General features: G+C 44.9%; 1 protein-coding gene across 1 annotated transcript in view; it reads left to right on the forward strand.

The window, feature by feature from the left end:
• LOXL2 (lysyl oxidase like 2) overlaps positions 1 to 24222 on the forward strand; it is a 73254-nt gene that overhangs the window by 18403 nt on the left and 30629 nt on the right. The window contains exons 3-4 of the mRNA XM_056860220.1: positions 8014 to 8225; positions 18078 to 18300. Coding sequence (XP_056716198.1) covers positions 8014 to 8225; positions 18078 to 18300 — 435 coding nt within the window. The remainder of the gene's footprint in view (positions 1 to 8013; positions 8226 to 18077; positions 18301 to 24222) is intronic.

Consider the following 24222-nt stretch of genomic DNA (forward strand, 5'->3'; position numbering starts at 1 on the left):
ACACACGTAGCAAGAGAAACACACAATATAGGATCCCATATCCTGGGTCCTGATATCAGTGTAAAGCAGGGGTGGGGAACCTCAGGCCCGGGGGCCGTATGCGGCCCCCGAGGACATTTTTTGTGGCCCTCGAGCTCCGGGGCCCTGGTGCAGAGGCGGGGCGCAGGTCGGCCCTCCCAGAGGGTGTTCCTGGCGCCACGGCTTACAGCGGCGCTGCGGCGCCCTTTGGACCTCCTCTCGCCGACTGTCGGCTGTTGAGCAGCAAGAGGGAGGGGGAAAGAGGCTGGTGGCTCCCGGCGGCAGAGCATGCATGCAGGAGCCGATCGGGCTTCGGGGGGGGGGGCCTTTTGTGGACTGGGGAGGAGAGGGCATGGAGACTGGGGCCCGGTCGCGCGGGGCTCTGTGCGCCGCCTGTGTGTGAGAGGGGCAGGGGAGGCTGGGGTCCGGTCGCGCGGGGCCAGCGTGCGCGGGGGTGTGTGTGTGGAGGGGAAGGCTTTTCTCTCTTTTCTTCCTCTTTTTCTGTCACTCTCCTTTCTCTCCCTCTCTTTCTCCCTCTTTTTCAGTCTCTTCTTTGTCTCCCTCCGTCCTTTTCTTTGTCTCCCTCCGTCTTTTCTTTGTCTCCCTCCATCCTTTTCTTTCTTTCTCCCTCTCTCTCCATTTCTTTCTCCCTTTCTCTCCCTCCCTCCCTTTTCCTCTTTCTCTGTTTTCCTTCCTCCCTTGCCGATCAACTGTGGGCTGCGCCCCCCTGGCACCTTGTTTGCTCGGGCCCACTGCTGGCTGCCCTTCCACCTGGGAGGGGGGAGGGGGGGCACCCTGCAGGCCTTCTCTGTGTGACCTCCCCTGGGGTTGCCAACCTCCAGGTGGTGGCTGGAGACCGGGCAACCCTAGCCTCTTCCCCCCCCCACGGGAGATCTACACCTGGTATGGCCCCTGAATGATGTCATAAATGTGCAAATGGCCCTTGGCAGGAAAAAGGTTCCCCACCCCTGGTGTAAAGGAAAAAGTTAAAGGTAGTCCACTGTGCAAGCACTGAGTCATTACTGACCCAAGGAGTGACGTCACATCACAACATTTACTAAGCAGACTATGTTTTACGGGGTGGTTTGTCATTGCCTTTCCCAGTCATCAATCCCCAGTTGTCTACAATTTACCCCCAGAAAGCTGGGTATTTGTTTTACTGACCTCAGAAGGATGGAAGGCTGAGTCAACCTTGAGCCGGCTACTGGAAACCAACTTCCGTTGGGATCGAACTCAGGTCATGAGCAGAGCTTGGACTGCAGTACTGCAGCTTACCCCTCTGCACCACGGGACTCTGATATCAGTGTATTGTATGTTTTCCCCCTGTCCCTACCATCATTAACCAGTTATATAGAGTGCAGGTGAGGAAATATCACAAACACTTGGTAAATAATCTTGTGTGATTATGGAGCAGTGGAGAATATAATATGGAAGCAACTTCATTGTGGGTTTAATGTGTAGTTCTATCCTTAACCATCGATATGGAGGTTTTGGTTCATTTTTGTGTCTAAACTGGAGCAGGTTTATATGGACCATTCACATGTGATCAACCCCTGACTGGCCACTTTCCATGTTTTCTTCTACATATCTGTAGTCTTTCCTAAACCTGAGCTAGTACGATCTTTCAGGAAAGATTGCAGTCTAGGTCCTTAGTAGGCTATGTGGATGGGAAGACATGCATTTTTTAACCTTCTGCCCACATCAGCTCGCATTCTCCTTGCCCCAGGGCCACCAATATTCAGCTTTAATCTATAGTAATATACCAATCTATAGCAATTGTGTATGTGTTAAGTGCCATCAAGTCGCTTCCGACTCATGGCGACCCTATGAATGAAAGTCCTCCAAAATGTCCTATCTTTGACAGCCTTGCTCAGATCTTGCAAATTGAAGGCTGTGGCTTCCTTTATTGAGTCCATCCATCTCTTGTTGGGTCTTCCTCTTTTCCTGCTCACCTCAACTTTTCCTAGCATGACTGTCTTTTCCAGTGACTCTTGTCGTCTCATGACGTGACCAAAATACGATAGCCTCAGTTTAGTCATTTTAGCTTCTAGGGTCAGTTCAGGCTTGATTTGATCTATAACCCACTGATTTGTTTTTTTGGCAGTCCACGGCATCCGTAACACTCTCCTCCAACACCACATTTCAAAGGAACCTATTTTCTTCCTATCAGCTTTCTTCACTGTCCAGCTTTCACACCCATACATAGTAATAGGGAATACGATGGCATGAATTCATCTAGTCTTGGTGGCCAGTGACACATCCTTACACTTCAAAATCTTTTCTAGCTCCTTTATGGCTGCCCTTCCCAGTCTCAATCTCCTTCTGATTTCTTGGAAACCATTCCGTTTCTCCATATTCTGTTCTAACTGGCCTCTTGTCCAGAGTACAGGTTGCGCATTAAAACGATCAGATGTAGTGGCACGCCCATTTCCTTTAAAACCAGCCATAGCTTTTCATGATCCACTCAGTCAAAAGCTTTGCTGTAATCTATGAAACACAAGCTGATTTTCTTCTGAAATTCTCTCGTATGCTCCAGTAACCAGCGTATATTTGCAATATGATCTCTAGTGCCTCTTCCTTTTCTGAAACCAGCTTGAACATCAGGCATTTCTCATTCCATATATGGTAACAACCTTTGCTGTAAGATTTTGAGCATCACTTTACTTGCATGAGAAATTAATACGATGGTCCGATAGTTGCTGCAATCTTTGATGTCTCCTTTCTTGGGAATTGGAATGTAAATGGATTGTTTCCAGTCTGTGGGCCATTTTTTGTTTTCCATATCTGTTGGCATATTCTTGTCAAGATTTTGATGGACTCCATTTCTGTGGCTTGGAATAGCTCTATTGATATCCCATCTGTTCCTGGTGATTTGTTTCTCCCGCTTGCTCTCAATGCAGCTTTCACTTCACTTTCTAAAACTGTAGGTTCTTCTTCCAAAGATTCTTCTTGGAAAGAATCTGTTATCCTTTCATCTCTTCTGTAGAGTTCTGCAGTGTATTGTTCCCACCTTTTCTTTATTTTGTCCTGTTCAGTTAATGTATTTTCATGCTGATCTTTCAGCATGCCTAACCGTGCTTTAAATTTCCCTTTGATTTCTTGGATCTTGTGGAACAGATCTCTTGTTCTTCCTTTTTTGTTGTTCTCTTCTATTTCTTTACACTGGTTATTATAATAGGTCTCTTTGTCTCTACGTGCGAGTCGCTGGAACGTTGCACTTAGACTTTTGATTCTATTTCTGTCACCTTCTACTTTTGCTTCTTGTCTATCTCTGGCAATTTTAAGAGTTTCCTCAGACATCCATCGAGGTTTTTCTTTTCTTTTGGCTACAGGAATAGTCTTTGCACATTCTTCCTTGATAATATCTCTAGTTTCCACCCATAGTTCTTCAGGTTTACATTCACTTGAACTCAGTAATGCAAATCTGTTCCTTACGGTCTTTAAACTCTTCCGGAATATTGCTTAGATTGTATTTTGGTGCTATGAATGTTTTGGTGTTTTTCTTAAGCTTTATCTTGATTTTCGATATTAATGATTCATGATCTGTACCGCAGTCGGCTCCTGGTCTTGTTTTGGCCGAGAGAATAGAGCTTCTCCATCTTCTGCTTCCAATTATAGAATCTATTTGATTTCTATACTGGCCGTCTGGTGATGTCCATGTATACAATCGTCTGTTTGGTTGCCTGAAACGTGTTTGCAATGAACAGATTGTTGTCTTCACAGAATTCTACGAGGCGTTCTCCTGCTTCATTCTGTGCTCCTAGCCCAAATTTGATTCTGCATTGTTTCTGCTTTAGCGTTCCAATCACCTATGATTATCAGCATATCTTGTTTAGGTGTGTGATCAATTTCTTCCTGAACACTGGCATAAAAACTTTCAATTTCTTCCTCATCAGCATCTGTAGTTGGGGCATAAACTTGAATGATGCTTATGTTGATAGGCTTTCCCTGAAGTCTGATTGATATTATTCGGTCAGACTTTGCATTATAGCTCCTGACTGCCTTTGCTACATCTTGCCTCATTATTAAAGCAACTCCATTTCTTCTCTTTTTGTCATTCCCTGAATAAAACACTTTGTAATTTTCTGATTGAAAATGTCCTAATCCAGTCCACTTTAATTCACTTACTCCATGAAATGACCATACGTTCCATTTCTTGTTTAACAATTTCAAGCTTACCCTGATTCATGCTTCTCACATTCCATGTTCCTATTATATGCGTCAAACAGCTTCGGACTTTCCTTTTGCATCTATTCATGTCAACCATTGAACGTCCTTTTGGCTTTAGTCCAATCGCATCATTAAGAACAGCTCTACTCGTACTTGTCCTCTGCTCTACCCCAGTAGCAGATTGAGTGCCATCCGACCTAGCAATTACTATATGTAATTGACATCTTGCTGTAGCTTCAAATTGGTAATTGACATATTGTTATAATTTAACACTGAAGTTAGTTACCTGTTTTTTCCAAGGGCAGATATAACACTGCAGTGGCATGAGGAGAAGGAAATGTTGGCTGAAGGGGGCTAATGAGACAAGGAAAGTGAAGGGAAAACTACCGAATGGAGGCTCTGTTTCTGCTACCGAGGGATTTCAGAAAAATACTGCTGTGTGGGTGCAGCCTCAGATTCCAAGTTTCCAAGTTTTTTTGGAAGTTGAGACTGTGATTGGCCTTGTGTTTTATCTTAAGTCCCGTAGTTCTTAACACCAGTGAAGCCCTGTCGAAGGGAAATCTTTTAGAACATCCTCTGGGATTGTCAGAAGCTCTCATGCAATGCAGATCTTTTCCATCTAAAAAAATTCTGCTGTAGGTTGATACAAGGAGTCCCGTGGTACAGAGTGGTAAGCTGCAGTACTGCAGTCAAAAGCTCTGCTCACGACCTGAGTTCAATCCCGATGGAAGTTGGTTTCAGGTAGCCGGCTCAAGGTTGACTCAGCCTTCCATCCTTCTGAGGTCGGTAAAATTACTTGAGACTGAAAATTGTGATTCTTAAGTGTCTGGCATTACAATCCATGGACCACACAAAGATTTCTCTAGGCTGCCTGTAGCCCTTGAATGAATGTACGTTGTCAGCACTGTCAGCACTGTGTTCACAGAAGAGTTAGGTCACATAGTGATGCAGCAATAGTATCAGTTTGCTCAAGCAATTTGTTGGACCTCATTTGGAGAAGTTTTGTAAAATGTCAAAAAGGTTTTTGTAAGGTGGCCCCATGTCCAGATCTTCCTCTTGACTGCATGTAAGCAGATCTTAATTTTAGCCTATTTAAAGTGCAAAGCCTGCTTCTAACAACTAACTTTTAATTGATCACAGTGGATTAAAAAGAATTCCTTTAGTATACTGGCCTTTTCCCTTCAGAGGTATTGCGTTTATGAGAGGATCAAGAAGAATTCCATAGCTGTGCTGTAATAAAGAAAACATTGAATTTTGTTTTTTTGTAAAGGAAACTTCTGAAAGCTTTATATAAACATCTAGTTGCATTTTTCCTTTTCTTTGGGTTTCCCCTCCTTTTAGCTACCTACTACCACTGCATTTTTTCCTCTTGAGCCTCTCAGCCTACATTCCTCTGAGTTTTGCTCCAGAATTGCCCTCACGTGGTCCTAAACTGTGACTCATCACTCTTCTGTTTAGCTAAAAGCAATCCAGGCTTGAGAGGGAGATAAATTCACAGCAAGAAAGAAATCTTAGAAGACCATTTATACAATCTATTCACCTATTTTTGTGCTCACTGTGACCCACCCACCCCCAGTTTAGGTCAGCAGCTTTTATTGATACAATAATTTATATTGCCTTTTCTTAAAGGGGTTTAGTGTGGCGTGTGTTGACCAGGGTAGTGCCTCAAAATTAAACTATTGTTATTTTCACAGCAACCCTGTGAAGTCAGGCTGATAGATACCGACTGGTTTAAGCTTACTATGCAGCAGTGGCCCCAAAGCTTAAGCTGGAAGGAGAACACATGACCTGTGGCTAGGAATTGGAAAGAAACAAGAAATGGCACCCTAAAAGGGTGTGTGTCCACTTTTAGGGACAGAGGCCACAGGAGGTTCCCTTGGAACTGAGCCAGGTGTCTGGAGCTGAGCCAGGAAGAAGCAGAAAGAAACTCCCTTTTCTGCTGGCTGAGAAGGCCAGGAATACTTCACTCCCTGCTGAGTCCCACTGTGATTTCCAAGGGATCCTTTGAACTCACGTCTCCCAAGGATTTTCCCCATAGTTGCCAACTGGACAGGAAAACAATGTCTTGTCCCTTTATCAGAGGTTTAACTGGCAGAAATGAAGAACTGAAGTTAAATACCATCACCTGATAATCGTTTGCTGATCAAACTGATATTCAAGGGACAGCTAGGGGACCAGTTTAAAATTGGGAAGCCTAGGTAGTCTTTCATCCCCACGTATACAGCCAGGCTTGCTTCAGATCTCGTTTCAGAATAAACCTGTCTGTGCCATAGCCCAATAGTTAGTGCTCTGGTCTGGGGCACTAGATAGCAGGTTCAAGTTTCATCTCAGTCATGGATTCACAGGGTTGGGCTACAACAAGTCACACAAAGTCAGTTTACAATTATAAAATAGGAATAATAACCAGACTGGAAATTTTTTTTAAAAAGACAAAGCACTATATATACCAAAATGCTATATAATAGTGCCGCTTTCAACCAGTTATTCCCATACATTCTGATACCTTCCCATTTCTGGATTTTCTCAGGGCCCAGAGTCCAGGATCAAAAAGTTCCTCTCACTGTCATACTTCTGGTTCCACCAAGAGTCGGGCTGCCTACCGACTATTCTGTAGTGGTTTCACCTAGTGAGCCAGGCTGCTTACCGGCCTTCGGGTGATTTCAGCGGGGATAAGCTGGGTTGCCTACCAGCGCTTGAATCCCACCTTCGTCGCCACTGTTAAATCGCGTGGGCAATACACGAAGAACGGAGACGGAGTTCCAACAGCAAACGCTTTATTCAGAACGGGCAGAACAGAACTAACTACTGTGATCAGACCCCTGCTTTTATGCCCTCTTGGCCGCCTGCAGCCATTCTCCCCCAAGTCCGTGTTTGGGGAGGATAACCCCAGTGGCCAATAGGAGCATGCAATCCAGGCACCCGGGAATTGTTTCCCTTTAAACCATACAGTAGGACTTGTTTCCCTTTAACCCAAGCTAGATCCGGGTTCCCTGTAGCCCCACAACAGCTGTGAGGAACGTCATTTTAAAAATGGGTGAAAGCCTCATTCAGCTTGGCACTACAGTGTGGGGTGGTAGGTCCTCCAGCCTTCGCCCTGTGCCATTTTGCGGAGCCGAAATGGCCTCAGCAGGGATAGCGCCAAAGTTATGCAGATAAACTCTCCGATTTTCTCTTCTGACTTTGGTCAGAAGAGAAAAAGACAGCCTCCTCGCGCAGGGCCGTCTTAACAGCATTATGGGCCCCTGGGCAAACCAGCGTGCTGGGGCCCCTACGACCACCACTCACAGGAATGAAAAGTAAATGGTCGATAATATTAAACATATATTTATTTTATACAGCACGAGATCCAGACACATAGGCCTACGTGCAAGTGAGGTGGCACTGTGGCAGAGGTGACTGCAATACTAACCCAGGGATACTAAATCAGAGACAAATCACAATGTCCATTTGTAACACAATAACATTGCAGCAAATATTATTTTATAGTTTAGTATAGTCTAGACTACTGTGTAGTAGTATTTATTTATGGCAAGTCACTTAACATACACAGATTAGCATAGGGCCCCTATGCTCGTGGGGGCCCCGGGCAAGTGCCCATCGGGCCCATGCGTTAAGGTGGCCCTGTCCTCATGTTACGCTGAAGACTGCAGCTAAAATCTTCCACCAAAGCATTGGGACTAACTTGTTTGTACTGATTTGTTTTTATACAATGCTTTGGGGTGTTTTTTTTTTTTAAGCTGTAGCAGATCTACTTGACATGTATTTTTCAGTTGTGTTGTGTTCTGACCAATTGGTATTCACAACAAACCATTTCTCTCTTCCTAGAATATGAATGTCCATGTGGAAGACACCAGAATCCAAGCCATCCTGGGTTCCTCACGCAAGCGTGTGCCCATCACAGAAGGGTATGTGGAAGTAAAAGAAGGCGGCGTCTGGAAGCAGATCTGTGACAAGAACTGGACCACAAAAAATTCCCGAGTCATCTGTGGCATGTTTGGGTTTCCGAGCGAGAAGAAATACAACGTCAATATCTACAAGTAAGAAGGATGCTTTAGAAGGGTTGGTCGTGTTCTCGAACCATACAGGCTTATCGTGTTTCTTAAACACAGAGCGCTCTTTTCAGAAATGTAGTTTTCCAACCTAGGCCTGGAAAAAGTCAAGCTTCAATGGGGGTTTTCTGTCAGTGTATAAAATGCTTCATTTCTTTAGCTCAGGTTTACCTCACTGTAAAGTGTATCGGACACCAGTTCAAACCACATATTTAAACTCTGGGCCAATTCAAGCATGCAGGAAAAGTATGTAGTAGAGGCCTCCTGGGACTCAGCTATTTTAGACTGTTGGTTGGGTATCACATTTTTGAATGCTGCCTTGCATAAAAATGTGCCCTGCATTTGGAGAGCTCGCATACCCAGAAGAAGAGCTTCTCCCTCGTATGCTGTAAGTTTGAACATATGAAGCTGCCTTATATCAAGTTAGAGCTTTGGTCCACCTTGCCCACTATTTGCCTACTGGTCTCTGGCAGAGAAAGGTCTTTCCCAGTCACTGCTGAGATCCTTTCGCTGGAGGCGCCAGGGGTTGGATCTGTGACCCTTTGCCTGTAAACCATGAGTCTACTGCCTTGAGCCACAGTCTCTTCCCCTAAGAGAGTGCTTTTGTGAAGCTTGAACTCACAACCTCCCCATTGTAAGTACCTGAAAAGATACTTACTGGCTTTAAAAGTAGTAGAAGAAGAAGAGTTGATTTTTATATGCCGCCTTTCTCTACCACTTAAGGGAGACTCAAACCGCTTACAATCATCTTCCCTTCCCCTCCCCACAACAGGCACGCTGTGAGGTAGGTAGGGCTGAGAGAGCTCGAAGAGAGCTGTGACTAGCCCAAGGTCACCCAGCTGGCTTTGTGTGTAGGAGTGGGGAAACAAATCCAATTCACCAGATTAGCCTCCACCGCTCATGTGGAGGAGTGGGGAATCAAACCCGGTTCTCCAGATCAGAGTCCACCGCTCCAAACCACCGCTCTTAACCACTACACCACACTGGTTCCTGGAAAATAACTTTCAACAAGCAGGATAGTTTTTACCTGGATGAGGAGCATTCAAACAGACCAGCTCCCACCTGTAATCAATGCAGTGCAGCCACTGTAGTGTATTGATTAGTGTGTTGGACTGGGCCTGGCAAGACCCATGAATTTCACCGGGATAGTCACTAACCTACCTCACAGTGTTGCTATATGGAGAAACTGAAGGAAGCGAGAACCATATATGCCCCCTTGAGATCTTCGACAGCAGTACAAGATAAAGATAGAACAAATTAAATGTGATGCAGCCCTGGGAACATTCTGCTTTTAAAAAATCAGCCCTCAGTGAGAACGGAAGAGGAGCTAAACCAAACTGCGCACGTTAAATCACAATATGGGATAGTTGCTTGATCCATTTGTACCTTGGTCCCACCAGGATTTGAGCAACAGCTTGCAAGAAAAAGATGTGGCAGGTACGTTTTGTCTCTCGCTAAGAATCAAAACAGGATTTTTTTTCACACAGTTTACCATAAAATGGCTTTCAAACAGCTGCAGCATAGCTCATAGAATCATAGAGACGGAAGGAGGCATATAAGCCATCTAGTCCAACCCCCTGCTCAATGCAGGATCAGCCTAGAACATCCTTGACAGGTTCTTTTTTCCAGCCTCTGCTTAAAGACTGCCAGTGACGGGGAGCTCACCACCTCCCTAGGTAGCTGATCCTACTATTGAACAACTCTCACTGTAAAAGAAGTTTTCCTAATATCCATCTGGTACCTTCCCGGCCTCAATTTAAACCCATTATTGCAAGTCCTGTCCTCTGCTGCCCTCCTCTAAGTGACAGCCCTTCAAATACTTAAAGAGAGCAATCATGCCCCACCCCTCAACCTCCTCTTCTCCAGACTGAACATTCCCAACTCCCTCAGTCTTTCCTCATAGGGCTTGGTCTCCAGGCCCCTGATTTCTCAGGCTGAGAAACAGTTTGGATTTATTTATTTTTACCCTGACCTATGGCGCAAACTGCAGAGGGAGGCCTGAGCCTGAAGGCACAGAGTTTGTGGCTTTTAGCTTGTCCTTTTGGCTCGTCTGTAGGGACGTTTCCCAGGGCCCCTGCCTGCAGGATTTCACTAGCTGTTTCATGCTTTTCATTAGTGAGTTAATGACCAAACAAAACAGCTCATGGATTAGAATCAGGCAAAAGCGCATTTAGTGTAATTTTTTTTAAAGTCCAGAGAAACATTTTTTTTTGTTTTGGCCAGCATCAGTAACTAAGTGTTTCCAGGTGGACTGGTGTAGTGTTCTGTATATGGAGGAAAAAAAATCACATGTTTACAGCAATGTTCTTTCTTTGCCTCTCTGGACCTCTGAAAGTTACTGCCTGAAGTTCACTGCTAAAGGATTTGCCACAGGAAGGGCTAAGAGATTGCTCTGGGTGAATTCTCTTCTGTACGCTGTATGATTGACTTCTTTCATTTGGTTTGGTGAACTGCCAACATATATCTGGTCATCCTGCTCTACCTAGAATTGTATCCTGTGCGGCTGTGCTCCATAAACACAGACGTCTTAAGCCAGTGGTTTTCATACTGTAAGGGTTCTCAGATCAGCAGCCTGGACAATCTTTTCCCCAGCGTGGTGTAGTGGTTAAGAGTGGTGGACTCTAATCTAGAGAACCAGGTTCGATTCCCCATTGCTCTACATGAGCGGCGGACTCTAATCTGCTGAGCCAGGTTGGTTTCCCCACTCCTACACATGAAGCCAGCTGGGTGACCTCGGGCTAGTCACAGTTCTCTCAGAACTCTCTCAGCCCCACCTACCTCAAAAGATGTCTGTTGTGGGTAGAGGAAGGGAAGGAGATTGTAAGCCAGTTTGATTCTCCTTAAAAGGTAGAGAAAGTTAGCAACTCTTAGACTGTGTAATGTGTAGCTGGAGCCTTTACTCTTTCCCTCCCCCCACCTTACCAGCTATACTGACTGCCATAAAGGTTAAAAAGTTAATGTATGTTCCTTGGGAGCTTATTGGGCATTCTATAGTGAGAAGATCAGTGGTGGTGGACAATTAATCCTTCCTTTTTAAAAACCAGTCTTCCCCACAATGGGTGTGTTTAGGCTACACTTTCAATCCATGTGGGTCAGCAGCAGCAACAGGCCTGGTCAACGTGCCATGTGACTGTGTAAACTAGAACATGACCCAGCTTCTTCTGCAATGTGCTGTATAGTTGCTTGGCAGATATAGAAGTCCTCTCTGTAGGCAGAAAGCTTGAAAACCACTTCAAGAAGGGAGCTTGGCACTGGTTGCCATTAAGGCAGCTGAGCTAAATGTTTCCATACAGCCTCCAGGTCATGGGACAGGAGGAACCTAAATCTTTCTAAATATTGTCGAAGGCTTTCACGGTCAGAGTTCATTGGTTCTTGTAGGTTATCCGGACTGTGTGATCGTGGTCTTGGTATTTTCTTTCCTGACTTTTCGCCAGCAGCTGTGGCAGGCATCTTCAGAGGAGTAACACTGAAGGACAGTATCTCTCAGTGTCAAGTGTGTAGGAAGAGTAATATATAGTCAGAAAGGGGTTGGGTTTGAGCTGAATCATTGTCCTGCAAAAAGTATCAGAGGTAATGTGCTAATCATTGTCCTGTAAGTATCAAGATAATGTGCTAATGAGGGTGTGGTATGTTAAAATGGAACTATTGTATCCTGAAGTGATCTGTTAATGTGTGAAATCCAAAGCTAATCCGCATGGTTATTGTGGACTGTAGTCTTTGTTAGTCTGGAGGTTTTCAGGACAGGAAGCCAAGCCTTATTCGTTCTTAAACTCTCTTCTTTTCTGTTAAAGTTGTGCTGATGTTTATGAATTTCAATGGCTTCTCTGTGCAATCTGACAAAAGCTCAAACCCAACCCCTTTCTGACTATATATTACTCTTCCTACACACTTGACACTGAGAGACCCTGTCCTTCAGTGTTACTCCTCTGAAGATGCCTGCCACAGCTGCTGGCGAAATGTCAGGAAAGAAAATACCAAGACCACGGTCACACAGCCCGGATAACCTACAAGAACCAACTAAATCTTTCTATTTTGAATATTGATCAGTGCAATCCTAAACAGAATTGAACCCTTCTAAATCCACTGGACTTAGATTAGATGAAACGATCACTACATAAGTTTGTACTTCAAATGTTGTCAATAACCAGCAGTATACCTTCTTTCTCAAATGGTATTCCACAATACACTTATTTTATGGCTTCAAATGTTACCTTAAAGGGAAAGCAAACAAACTTCACTGAAATTTCTCAGTGGTCGTTTGGATCCAGTCCTTCTTACACATGGCTCTGAAGCCCAGTTATCACATTTCTCATTCCTCTGCTTTCATTTTGCACAATGTTGTAAACAACCTTTCCCAAGGGAGGAACCTTCCATTCCATGCTACGTTTCACAGCTGGGAACCCAGTTTTCTGTTCCAATAAATTAACTCTTATTTTTGCGCACACACAAAAATCTCCTTCTCTTGCCCGCATAACCAAGAAATGTCATTCCCAGCTTCAACCACAGCTTTTACGTGCTGAGGTCACCCACGTGAGATGGCGGCATTTCACAATGGATGGCTGGAGTTGAAATGATTCCCTGGTGGCTCTTGAGTTAAAGAAAACAACTGAGTTCATCGTCCTTCCTGCCAAACTCTTGCCCTGGAATGTCATTTAGTTTCTGCCTTTTGACAGCGCAGTTTATATTAAGAGGAAAGACAAATAAAAAACGCTGTCAGTTTCCTAGCCTACTGTTTTTCCTGGTCAGACTCTTTCAGGCTTTTTGCTAGCTCATTCTAAGCTGCTCGCTACCACGTAAGCAGTTATCCCCAAAGGACCTCAGAGGACAGCCGGTACTATCCTGGTACACGACATCTTGCCATGCCAAGCGGCTACGCTGCCCAATCCCGAGAAGCATGTTCCGAGAGTTCCTGATCAGTAACCTGAATTGCCAGTGCAAGTAGAAAGTTCCTTTTTACATTTTTGTATAGTTTATTATTTTTATTGGAAGTATTCCCAAAATATAACTGACCTTTCTGAAATCTTCATTACTATATATGACGTTTGCAAAGCCATATCCCAAACCTTCATCTGGAACTTTCTCTCCCTTAATGTGTAACTGGACTATATAAAAGCATTGTGCGTGCGTGTAAAGTGCCGTCAAGTCACAGCCGACTTATGGTGACCCCTTTTGGGGTTTTCATGGCAAGAGACCAACAGAGGTGGACTAAATTTCCGTGAAATTTCAGGCCTGCTGTAAACTTTATTGGTTTAGTAGCTTCATATATTCCAGTTATGCTGTCTGGAGAACTATAGGCTCCTAATGGTGCGATCCTAAGCAGAGTTACACCCTTCCGGGCCCTTTGACTTCAATGGACTAGGCTCAAACTAGATGTGATTTTTAAATTGAACTCTCATTCTCCTCTATCAGATGGCCACTGCAGGGAGCTAATTTCCCAAGCGTTGCAGGGGCCCAGTTTGAACTGAAACCACAGCATGGGGAGGAAGGACTTCAGCCTTTCCTCCCACACTATCTCTCTATACAAAATGGCTCCAGGGGGGTTATTTACCACATGAGGGAGAACCGCAATCCAACTAATTAAAAAGTCATGTCTAATTTGAACTATAGATGGGTGTAACACTGTTTAGCATTTCGCTGAAAGTCCCATATAATAATAATATACAAGTGCCATCAAGTCACAACCAGCTTATGGTGACCCCTCATGGTGTTTTCAAGGCAAGAGATGAGAAGAGGTGGCCTTTCTTTGCACAGCAACCCTGGTCTTCCTTAGTGGTCTCCCATCTAAATACTAACCATGGCAATGCTCATGGTCAAGGCAAAAGATGAGCAGCGGTGCTTGGCCATTGCCTTCCTCTGCATAGCAACCCTCACTTTCCTTAGTGGCCTCCCATCCAAATACTAACAATGGCCTACCCTTCTTAGAGGCCAAGTTCTGACAAGCCTGGGCTAGTCTAGGCAATTCAGGCTGCTACAAAGTCCCATATGCCTGCATATTTTGAAGATATGCTAACATTTGGGAACCCATGTGAGAATAACACCATGTACAGGGATAGCCCAGGCTAACCTGATCTCGTCAGATCTTAGGAGCTAAGCAGGGTTGACCCTGGCAAGTATTTGGATGGGAGACCTCCAAGGAATACCAGGGTCGTGATGCGGAGGAAGGCAATGGCAAACCACATCAGAACGTCTCTTGCCTTGAAAACCCCACCAGGGGTCGCCATAAGTCAGATGGGACTTGACGGCAACAACAACAACAACACCACCACAGTGATATTAACAAACCAGCAGCCCAGCAGAACCGTAGGACTCCTCTCTAAGATTTGTCACTGCTTATTTCCAGTGATGCAGAGCGAGTTTTCCCGGTTCTTGCACATGTCAGCCTGACATCTACCCAAACATTCAACAGGAGCTCATGTAACTATCCTGATGCTGCACATTTAACATAATTCAAGAGACCCGGTAGGTCAAAATTTTTGCAAGGCAAATAAATGATTTCTGTGAGTATGGAGCCAGTCAAAAGCCATGTGTGAACAGGCAATTTGTCATGACCGGAGCATTCCCCCCCCCCCCCCGAAATCACATGACTTAGGAGAGCACAAGCCACAGAAAGTAAAGGATTCCAAACATTAGTTGCCTTAGTGGAGCTGCAAAAATAAGTGACACTCTGAAATGACATCTGCGAGTTAACAGAGCTATAACGTCAGTTTTAGTAAAAAAAAGTTACATAAGAACATAAAAGCCCTGCTGGATCAGACCAAGGCCCATCAAGTCCAGCAGTCCGTTCACACAGTGGCCAACCAGGTGCCTCTAACAAGCCCCCAAACAAGACGACTGCAGCAGCACCATCCTGCCTGTGTTCCACAGCACCTAAGATAACAGGCATGCTCCTCTGATACTGGAGAGAATAGGTATGCATCATGTCTAGTATCCATTTTAACTAATAGCCGTGAATACCCCTTTCCTCCATGAATATGTCCACTCCCCTCTTAAAGCCTTCCAAGTTGGCAGCCATCACCACATCCTGGGGCAGGGAGTTTCACAATTTAACTATGTGTTGTGTGAAAAAAATACTTCCTTTTATCTGTTTTGAATCTGTCACCCTCCAGCTTCAACAGATGACCTCGCGTTCTAGTATTATGGGAGAGGGAGAAAAACTTCTCCCTGTCAAAAGGTTGATAGGACAACAACTCTATCACTTTCCCATTACAGAGATAAGAATCTCCTTCAGCAGGTCCTTCATTAACTAACCCCCCTTTGTCAGTTTCGAACTGTTCATTTAATCCGGGAGTTTCCAGACTTCCTACTATAAGGAAGCCCATTATCTATCAGCTCCTATGACTGCACACTGAACACATGAACACAGGAAGCTGCCGTATACTGAATCAGACCCTTGGTCCATCAAGGTCAGTATTGTCTACTCAGACTGGCAGCAGTTCTCCAAGGTCTCAGGCTGAGGTCTTTCACATCACCTACTTGCCTAGTCCCTTAACTGGAGATGCCAGAGATTGAACCTGGGGCCTTCTGCTCTACCACTGAGCCACAGCCCCTTCCCAACAGGGGAAGAGCAGTAGTTGTGGGCAAGCTGTCGAGAGAGCTTGTCTTCAATTTCAGAACTTCCTATTGTGGAATCTCAGGATTCCCTAGAACCCAGTCTAACCCCTTAGCGATCCTGCCAGTGTTCTAGAAAGCCATAGTGCCAGGCAAATACACCTATAAGCCACATGTTTTTGACCTGGAAGTCCTGTCCTTTAATTTTAGATTTGTGCTGGTGAGCTATGCTGGTGCACTCTGTGCATGCTCAGATGCACCCTAATGTGTGTTGTTACTCCACATATTGACATCACAAACAAGCTCTAGGGCTGAGCTCTAGCTCATCTTAAAAAATTTTTTCCATGATCAGCTTTTGCTAATTTTTAACACATTAATTACCATCCCTTTCCCATTCCTACATCAGGGAGTTGTGCTCAGAGTTTGCCACAAAGAATTCAGGATTACAATTGTCCTCCATTAAAACTTTAATCCTTCCCATCTGCTGGTGCTGAAAACCTTTTTGTCCCATTTTCTCTCCACAAGGCAGAGGTCTGCTTTGTGTTCTCAGACAGGTGGAAGTTGGTTTGTTTCTTTTCAAGGGGTCTTATCTACATTCAACAACTTATTAGAGTTATTCTTACAAAATGCCACCGCAGAGCTTTGGAAGCCCATGCCCGGCTGGGCTGCTCTTAATTTGCCGTGGTGGATTTCCTTTTGCTCTTGGAAATTATCCCTGGGCTTTAATCTTTTAACACAGAGGCCTTGTAAGGCTTTATTCCAAGGTAGCAGATAAACCAGGATGACAGATAAAAGAACAATTCATTCAGAATTTTTTAAAAGGCTGCAACCTTGATTTACAATGCATAATTAGCACAGAGGATGGGGAACCAAGAAACAGTTAGCCTGATGATCCTCAGTAATGGTGCAAAAGTACCTTGGATAAATGCCCACAAAAATTGCTTGCACAGAAAAAATATTATTAATCTACTGCCTACTTTTCAACATTCAGAGTAAACATAGTCCCCTGTGCAAGCACTGGGTCATTACTGACCCATGGGGTGATGTCACATTATGGCATTTACTATGCATACTATGTTTACGGGGTGGCTTGCGATTGCCTTCCCCAGTCGTCTACACTTTACCCCAGCAAACTTTAGACATTTATGGCATCCTAAAGTCCTCAGCTGGATTGGAGAGGCCAGAAGAGGTGGCAGGAAGGCATCTTTCCATCCTGCTTGAAGTCTCCACCCTTTGACTCTACTACTGGGCCATACTTGTAGACAGCAGTTATCTGGGGTGAGTAAAAATCTTTCCCAAGTGACCAGGCAAGGAAGCTTATGTAAACTGATAGAGTGGCCTGTGTAGGTTGGAACTAGCCAGCTTTTTCACTAAGGTTGTGTATGCATGGTAGTTTTACCTAGGGGGTGTTCCTGGGTCGAAAGGGCTTAGGGAGTTCCGCCCCTGGGAATGCCTCCTTTGACACCAGTTCGAGCCCCGGCTCTGGGAATACACTGCCAGCGAGGCTGTGCTGGCACCCAGGGCTCACGCTGCAGTGCAGCTCTCCAGAGCCAGTGTGAGTGCCCTCGTGCCAGCATTAGTGCCACTTTAGCTGGCACAAGTGGTTTTAACCATCACTGCGGTCACACCAGCTCCTATCCCCTTTCGCACACCGCCCCCAATTAGGATAGCACAGATAGTCTCTTAAAGGATTTCTTCTCTGGTTCTTGTAGGTTATCCAGGCTGTGTAACTGTGGTCTTGGTGTTTTCTTCCTGTAACAAACATTCAGCAATGTTGAATTTTTGTTACAGGAAATAAAATACCAAGACCACGGTTACACAGCCCGGATAACCTACAAGAACCAATGAACTCTGACCGTGAAAGCCTTCGACAAGATTTCTTCTCTGTTTCCTTCATATACTGCAACCCAGTATAATATTGTAAATAAGCTTTAATTTAAGCATCTTGTGTGGTAAATTCACCAGATCTGGATGGGAGCAGTGTCAATTAGCCATTACTAGGACAAATGGGAGGGGAGGCAGCAGCATGGTATAGCCTAATCTCGTCAGATCTCAGAAGCTAAGCAGGGTTGGTACATGGAAGGGAGACCTCCAAAGAAGACTCTGCAGAGGAAGGCAATAGCAAACCACCTCTGCTTCTCATTTGCCTTGAAAGCCCCTTGCTGGGGTCGCCTTGATGGCACTTTACACACACACACAGGTCAAATGTTGCTTCACCTGACCTACGTACACCTGCCTTTTATCCTCACAGTAAGTGTTGGTCAATAGCTATGCTTTGGTTCTTCCTTCAAGGATGACTTCAAACCGAAAGAAGCACAGATACTGGGCTTACTCTGTAGACTGCCAAGGCACCGAGGCTCATCTCTCCAGCTGTAAACTGGGCAATCGCATCAGTAAGGCTACTGGGGAAAACGTTACGTGCGAGAACGGAATGCCTGCTGTGGTGAGCTGCGTCCCTGGTCGTGCCTTTGCCCCGGGCAGCCGCACTGGTTTCCGCAAAGCTTTCCGGCAGGAGGTAAGACAGAGATTTGCTCAGCTTTCGCTGAAGTCCTTGATTTTTCTGGTTTTTAGACAGCTTTTGGCTTAGGGTTGCCAACCGCCAGGTACTAGCTGGAGATCTCCTTCTATTACAACTCCAGCCTATGGAGATCAGTTCCCCTCGAGAAAATGCCCGCTTTGGCAGTTGGACTCTATGGCATTGAAGTCCCTCCCCTCCCCAAACCCCGCCCTCCTCAGGCTCCGCTCCTAAAACCTCCCACCGGTTGCCAAGAGGGACCTGGCAACCCTATTTTGGCTGTAGACATTTAGCCGATCATACAATTCTGCTGTGACAGCTTTGCCCATCTGAGCATGGCCTTTTGAAGGTGCTGCTCTTGCACATGTGTAAGAACAAAAGCTGCCCATACTCAAGCATTCTCTGTTGGGGCCCCACTTGGTGGAGTGGCTGGCCTGACAAGATCAGGTAGGCTCCTGCACTCCTATCATTCTGCAAAATTTGTTAAACAGAACTACTCGGGAGGGCATCATTATAAAGGGAATAATGTAGCTGTTTTAGTGTCTGTGGAAATTTCCTTGATAGTTCTGACTGTATTTGTCCTTAGTTTTTTACTGTAAATGTTTTTACTGGTGGGCTCTCCAAAGTTCTGAGCCCAAGGCATTTGCCCTGACCAAATTTAAAGCTATAGTATTGTTTTGTGGTCCATCAGTTATGTAGCTTAGGGTGTTCAGCCCCATTCCTTTCTCCTTGGATGTGAACAAAAGGTTACACAATCCAGGGCCACGTTGTGTTAGAATAAAATATTCCAATATGACTAACTGCAATTTATCCAGAATTCCTTATACATATTGGGTATCATGTAAAGGACTATGTACATACACAGACTGACTGTGATTCAATGAGGCACACACCAGACATGCACCATTATTCTTAACAGTGGCCTTAAGGGTTTCTTTGTTCACAGAGTGAACGTAAGTTAATAACTTATCTTCTCATATATACATACCAACAAGTTGAATACTGGCTCAGCCCTTCGTCTTATTTCTCCATTCATGCTGCAGGCTGTCCTTTTAAGATACATCATTGTTTAAAGTGGCACATATCCATTTTTAAGTTTATGCTTCATTTTTGCCAAAACAAATTCACAAATTTCAAATTTGAAAGCAGGTGCTAGGTTGCTCTAGGGATTGAGGAGAGAGGTCTGTTGGTGATGACATGGACGCTTGCCAGTAAGCACCCACCACAACCTACTTTTCTGTTTATCCAGAGTTCATCTTCCTAGGACAGAAAGCTGTACGTTGCTTCACTCTCAGTTGCTTCACTCTCAGTTGTTGCTGTATCTGTTCATGAGAGCAGGGCCTCTTTTATAGCCTTCCTCTTGCTTTGGCTCGGAATGTTTCTTGGCTACGGACAGTGTGAGATTCATTTATTGCTGGAAATGGCACTTGACAAGTCACATAGCAAAACCTTTGCCACATTCTTATTCCAAATGGTTTGGCTTGGGCCCATTGACTGCTAATCTGGCTGGCTGTGCTTAATTTGCCCCTCCATGTTTCTTTCAAAGAGTTAGTTTTTCTTATTATATAAATGTTAAATGTGGACAATCATGCATCCGTCTCCCTTTGTTTTTATATAATAGTGGCTTGCAGCTGAGAAAATTCCTGTAGGAACATCCAGCCCAAGCCCAGGGTTTAGTTTTGTTTACATGAATATTCAGAGCCTGCAACAAGTGACAAATTAGCACCATACCCGGAGAATGCAGACTCATGGTCCTGACATGTTCAAGAAGCCATAAACTGTGATGGCTGGAAAACTTTTCATGTCAGACCAGAGACTGAAAGCACAACAAAGGAAACATGATACCCTTTTGAACCAAATTCTGCATCGATTGTCATAGTTCACTGGCAGAAAAGAATATTATGGATTGCTGACCCAGGGTTAATTAAAAGGAACGTCGCTGTTCAATAAATTCAAACATTTTTTAAAAGTTAACATTTTATTAAAACACAACTTTATTAAACAACAACATTATAAACATTTAATTGTAAGGAATTGGATTGCTTTTGGAATAAATTGGCCACAGCTTGGAATTGGCAAACAGCTGCGACCCTTGTGGCGCAGCATGCGTGATGTGTCAAGTGCCCAGGCCGTGTCCACAACAGCCATGAAGTAACCTCCGCCCACAGCGCTCCCGCTGTGGGCAACTGGGATGGCAGTACCAGGATGACACCAGGACGAACGCCACTGGGTGTTATCCCCCACCACTTGGGAAGAGGCGGACACCTGCCCTGCCGCCAGGGCATGTCCCTGAAGCCTCTCCCAAAACCCCTGGGATAGGGTTCCCAAAACCAGGGAAGCGACCAATTCCTATGGAGCTTCTCCCCCAAAATGACACATCCACATGCTAAACCGCCCCAAGCTGTGACTATAAGCACAATAAACCATAGGGAGGGTGGGTGGGTTCACAAAGAAAACGGAGTGAGCTGTGGGCGGGCCCGTTCCCCTGTTATATACTGAGGGGCCGAGGCTAGCCACGCCCCCACCCAGCTCCCGCCTTCCGCCCCCATTGGCTGGAGCCCTTCCTTGCCCCAGCCAATGAGAAGGCTGTATCCGGGCAGATCGGGTCCGGCTCGAGCCTCCGTGCGCGCGCAAACGCACATGTTGGCCAGCCGGACCCGATCTCCCTCCCCCTCTGCCGCGATCGCTCCTTCCTCCCACCCGGGGCAGCAAACATGGCTCCCGAGAAGGCGGGAACCCTAGCATACAATGGATATATAATAAAGCTAGACGTTAGCATCTGTCTCCCGCTAGCATCCTTCCCAGCTCCTCCTATAGAACTGCTTTGATGTCACAGAATGCTCCTCAACATTCTAGCTACAGAATATTTGGAACTGGTATCTCCCAACAGGAGACCTGTCATTTGGGAAGTCAATGGAAAACCAGTTATCTTTGCAAAACCTCACAAAAAGGCTTGGCGACTGCAGGAATTTGATGGCTTTTTAAAGTTAACAGTAAACCTCTATAGTAATGTATCTACCACTGATTTTTAAAAACTGGCAAAAAGCCCACTGGCCAGGGGGTGGGGGGTCATGGGCAGGAGGTGAAAAAGTGGGCAGGGAAGTAGAGAAATCTGCACCTTTCCTTCCATACATTCCCAAACCTGCTTTGGCTATGACCTTCCAGGGGAAAAAAAAAACAGTTTGCGAAAAAAGGACAGTGGACCCAGGTTCGTAGAAGCACGAGCACGTCATGGGGAACCCAAAATTAAATCTGCTGCAATTTGGGCAGCAATGCAGAGCTGAGCAAGATCTCCATGTGGAAGCAACCTTTGTCTTAGATAATCAACGGCCACAAGGAACAGTTCGAAACAGCTGTCAGACTCATCTAAATATGGAGAAGTCTCAACAGTGTCAAAGTTCCAAATGTCTTGTGGACTGAAGGCTTAAAGTCAGGAAGTACAGTTCAGTTTTTGAGGCACATATTGTCACATCCAGCTCCTATGCAACAGAGGTGGTTGTGAGCCACAGGAGCAGATCTCCACATTACTCAGAACAGTAAGCAAGCCTGACCCAGAAACTTTTCTAGGGCCATTTATGCAGGTTCGATTCTGCTCCTCGCTCAATGCTGATTTTTTAAATCCGACCTTTAACATGACTATTCACAATCCCAATTCAAGAGGAGAAAGTCAAACAAATTCCACACCCCTTCACCTGCTCCTTCGTTCCTTCGTTTACATAGCCATTAGCAATAGTCGTTTGCATAGCTAAGCCATGGCTGGGATTCTGCATGCTTCCTTCAGTGAATGCTTCAGTGCAGGGCGAAGCAAATACAAAAGGTCACGTTAAAAGGGCTCTTAAGAAATGTGAAGCAGGTGTGGCTGTCTTCGCAGTGATATCTGGAATGACGTGAAGAATCAAAAAAAATATGCAGGGCACTTCAGCCTGGAATGTGCTGCTAATTACCAAGCATAAACGGCCTAGGAGTCAGAGACTATCTGGCCAATTGGTGCACGGCTTGCTAAGCAAGTCTTGCCTGGCTCAGCAGTCTTCTTGCACTTATCCTTTTGGCCAGAGGTGTACCAGTTGATGGTACACAGGATACACTCCAGCCAGAGAACCCTCCAGGCAATAGTTCAAGACCGGCAGTTGTGGGCTTGAGTCCATTCGTATTTAGTCTTTACAAAACTGTTATTCAGAAGCACATGAGAGTTTGCATATTTGCTCAGGATTAAGGGTAAATGCAAACAGTGGACCAATAACTCTCACAATTTAAAAAATGCCCACGAGGACCACTAAGTGAGTTGCAGTGTGTAATTGGTGCTGTAATAAACATTACAGCAGATTATCTGTCCCCAATACCGCAAGCAGTGAAGTATCCTGACAAACTCTGAGTTGACCGAGTAGCCACTGATTCCTGAAGTGCTCTGTGTAGGTTTTTGGCTTTCCTACAGATGACCTCTGCCCTGTTTACAGTACATATCTCCAGCTTTTAAATACTTGATGCTGTTTAAGTAGGCAACTTTTCCCAAATCATGCTGTGTTCATTCATTCATCCATTCATTCATGGAACATTGCTTTATTTATAGCATTAGTGTATCATCCAGCTACAACCTCCAAAGCTTCCAATCTTCTTGAACAGGATCAACATTTGTAGGGAGTTGTAATCTCCAGTAATCAGTAGTGGTTGGTGACTTTTGAAGAGGAGGCAATTTTTAACACACACGGTTCATTTTATTTATTTAGACATTTATACCCTGCTTTTCTCCTCAAAGCACAGCATCTTACAACATCATTTTCACCCTTTCATTTTTATCTGCACAACAACAACCCTGTGAGGTATATTTGTGTGAGATAAAGTGACTGGCTCAAAGTCATTCAGCAAGTTTCCATAGCAAAGCGGGGATTAGAACTTGGGTCTAACTAGATCCTAGTCTCTAACCATTACACTTCACTGGCTCTGCCCACACTAGGATTTCTACAGCACTAAAAAAAAAGAGAGGGAAAAGTTCCCTTAAACATATGCAGAGTTCTACAGTCTGAGAAACATCACTGAGGAACATCAGTCCCTCTCTATATTCCTACAAGAGGTTAGCTTTGATATCAGAGGGGATAAACAAGAGCCAGGCAAAACTGAGCCCTAGCACCTCTCATTTAGAAATCAGATAACACATGGCATATGTTTGTGAATTAATACATTTGTAGTAGTTCACATGCACATTGATAGAAACCAAATCAAGAAATGCATCAGAGTTTTTCAAATGTCCAGGAACAGTTAATAACGGTGACACCCAAAGATATTTGCGACTACACTATCCTAGTCAGTTGCCTCGCTAAAAAGATGGGTTAGATATATGTTAAATAAATAAAACACACATCATCTTATAAATTCACTGACAAAGTTCCTCACACATAAAAGTAAAAGTAAAGGTCCCCTGCGCAAGCACCGGGTCATTCCTGACCCATGGGGTGACGTCACATCCTGACGTTTCCAAGGCAGACTTTGTTTACGGGGTGGTTTGCCAGTGCCTTCCCCAGTCATCTTCCCTTTAACCCCAGCAAGCTGGGTACTCATTTTACTGACCTCGGAAGGATGGAAGGCTGAGTCAATTTTGAGCCGGCTACCTGAAATCGACTCCCATTGGGATCGAACTTAGGTCATGAGCAGAGCTTGGACTGCAGTACTGCAGCTTACCACTCTGCACCACGGGGCTCCTTCCTCACACACCCCCATAAGAAAACTAGGAAATACCACAGCAAGCTGCCAGTCAAATTTATGCCTTGGTTCTATCACTGAGAAACCAGGGTTCTTCTCCACAGTGTGTGTGTGTGTGTGTGTGTGTGCGCGCGCACGTGCTGGGGGGGATGTTATACCACCTCCTGCCATAAATTCATGTCATTTCCTATTGCTTAAAAAAAACTATTTTAAGTAACTCAGCAAGAT

This window comes from Euleptes europaea, chromosome 14 (assembly GCF_029931775.1).
Source record: "Euleptes europaea isolate rEulEur1 chromosome 14, rEulEur1.hap1, whole genome shotgun sequence".
Classification (NCBI taxonomy): Eukaryota; Metazoa; Chordata; class Lepidosauria; order Squamata; family Sphaerodactylidae; genus Euleptes; species Euleptes europaea.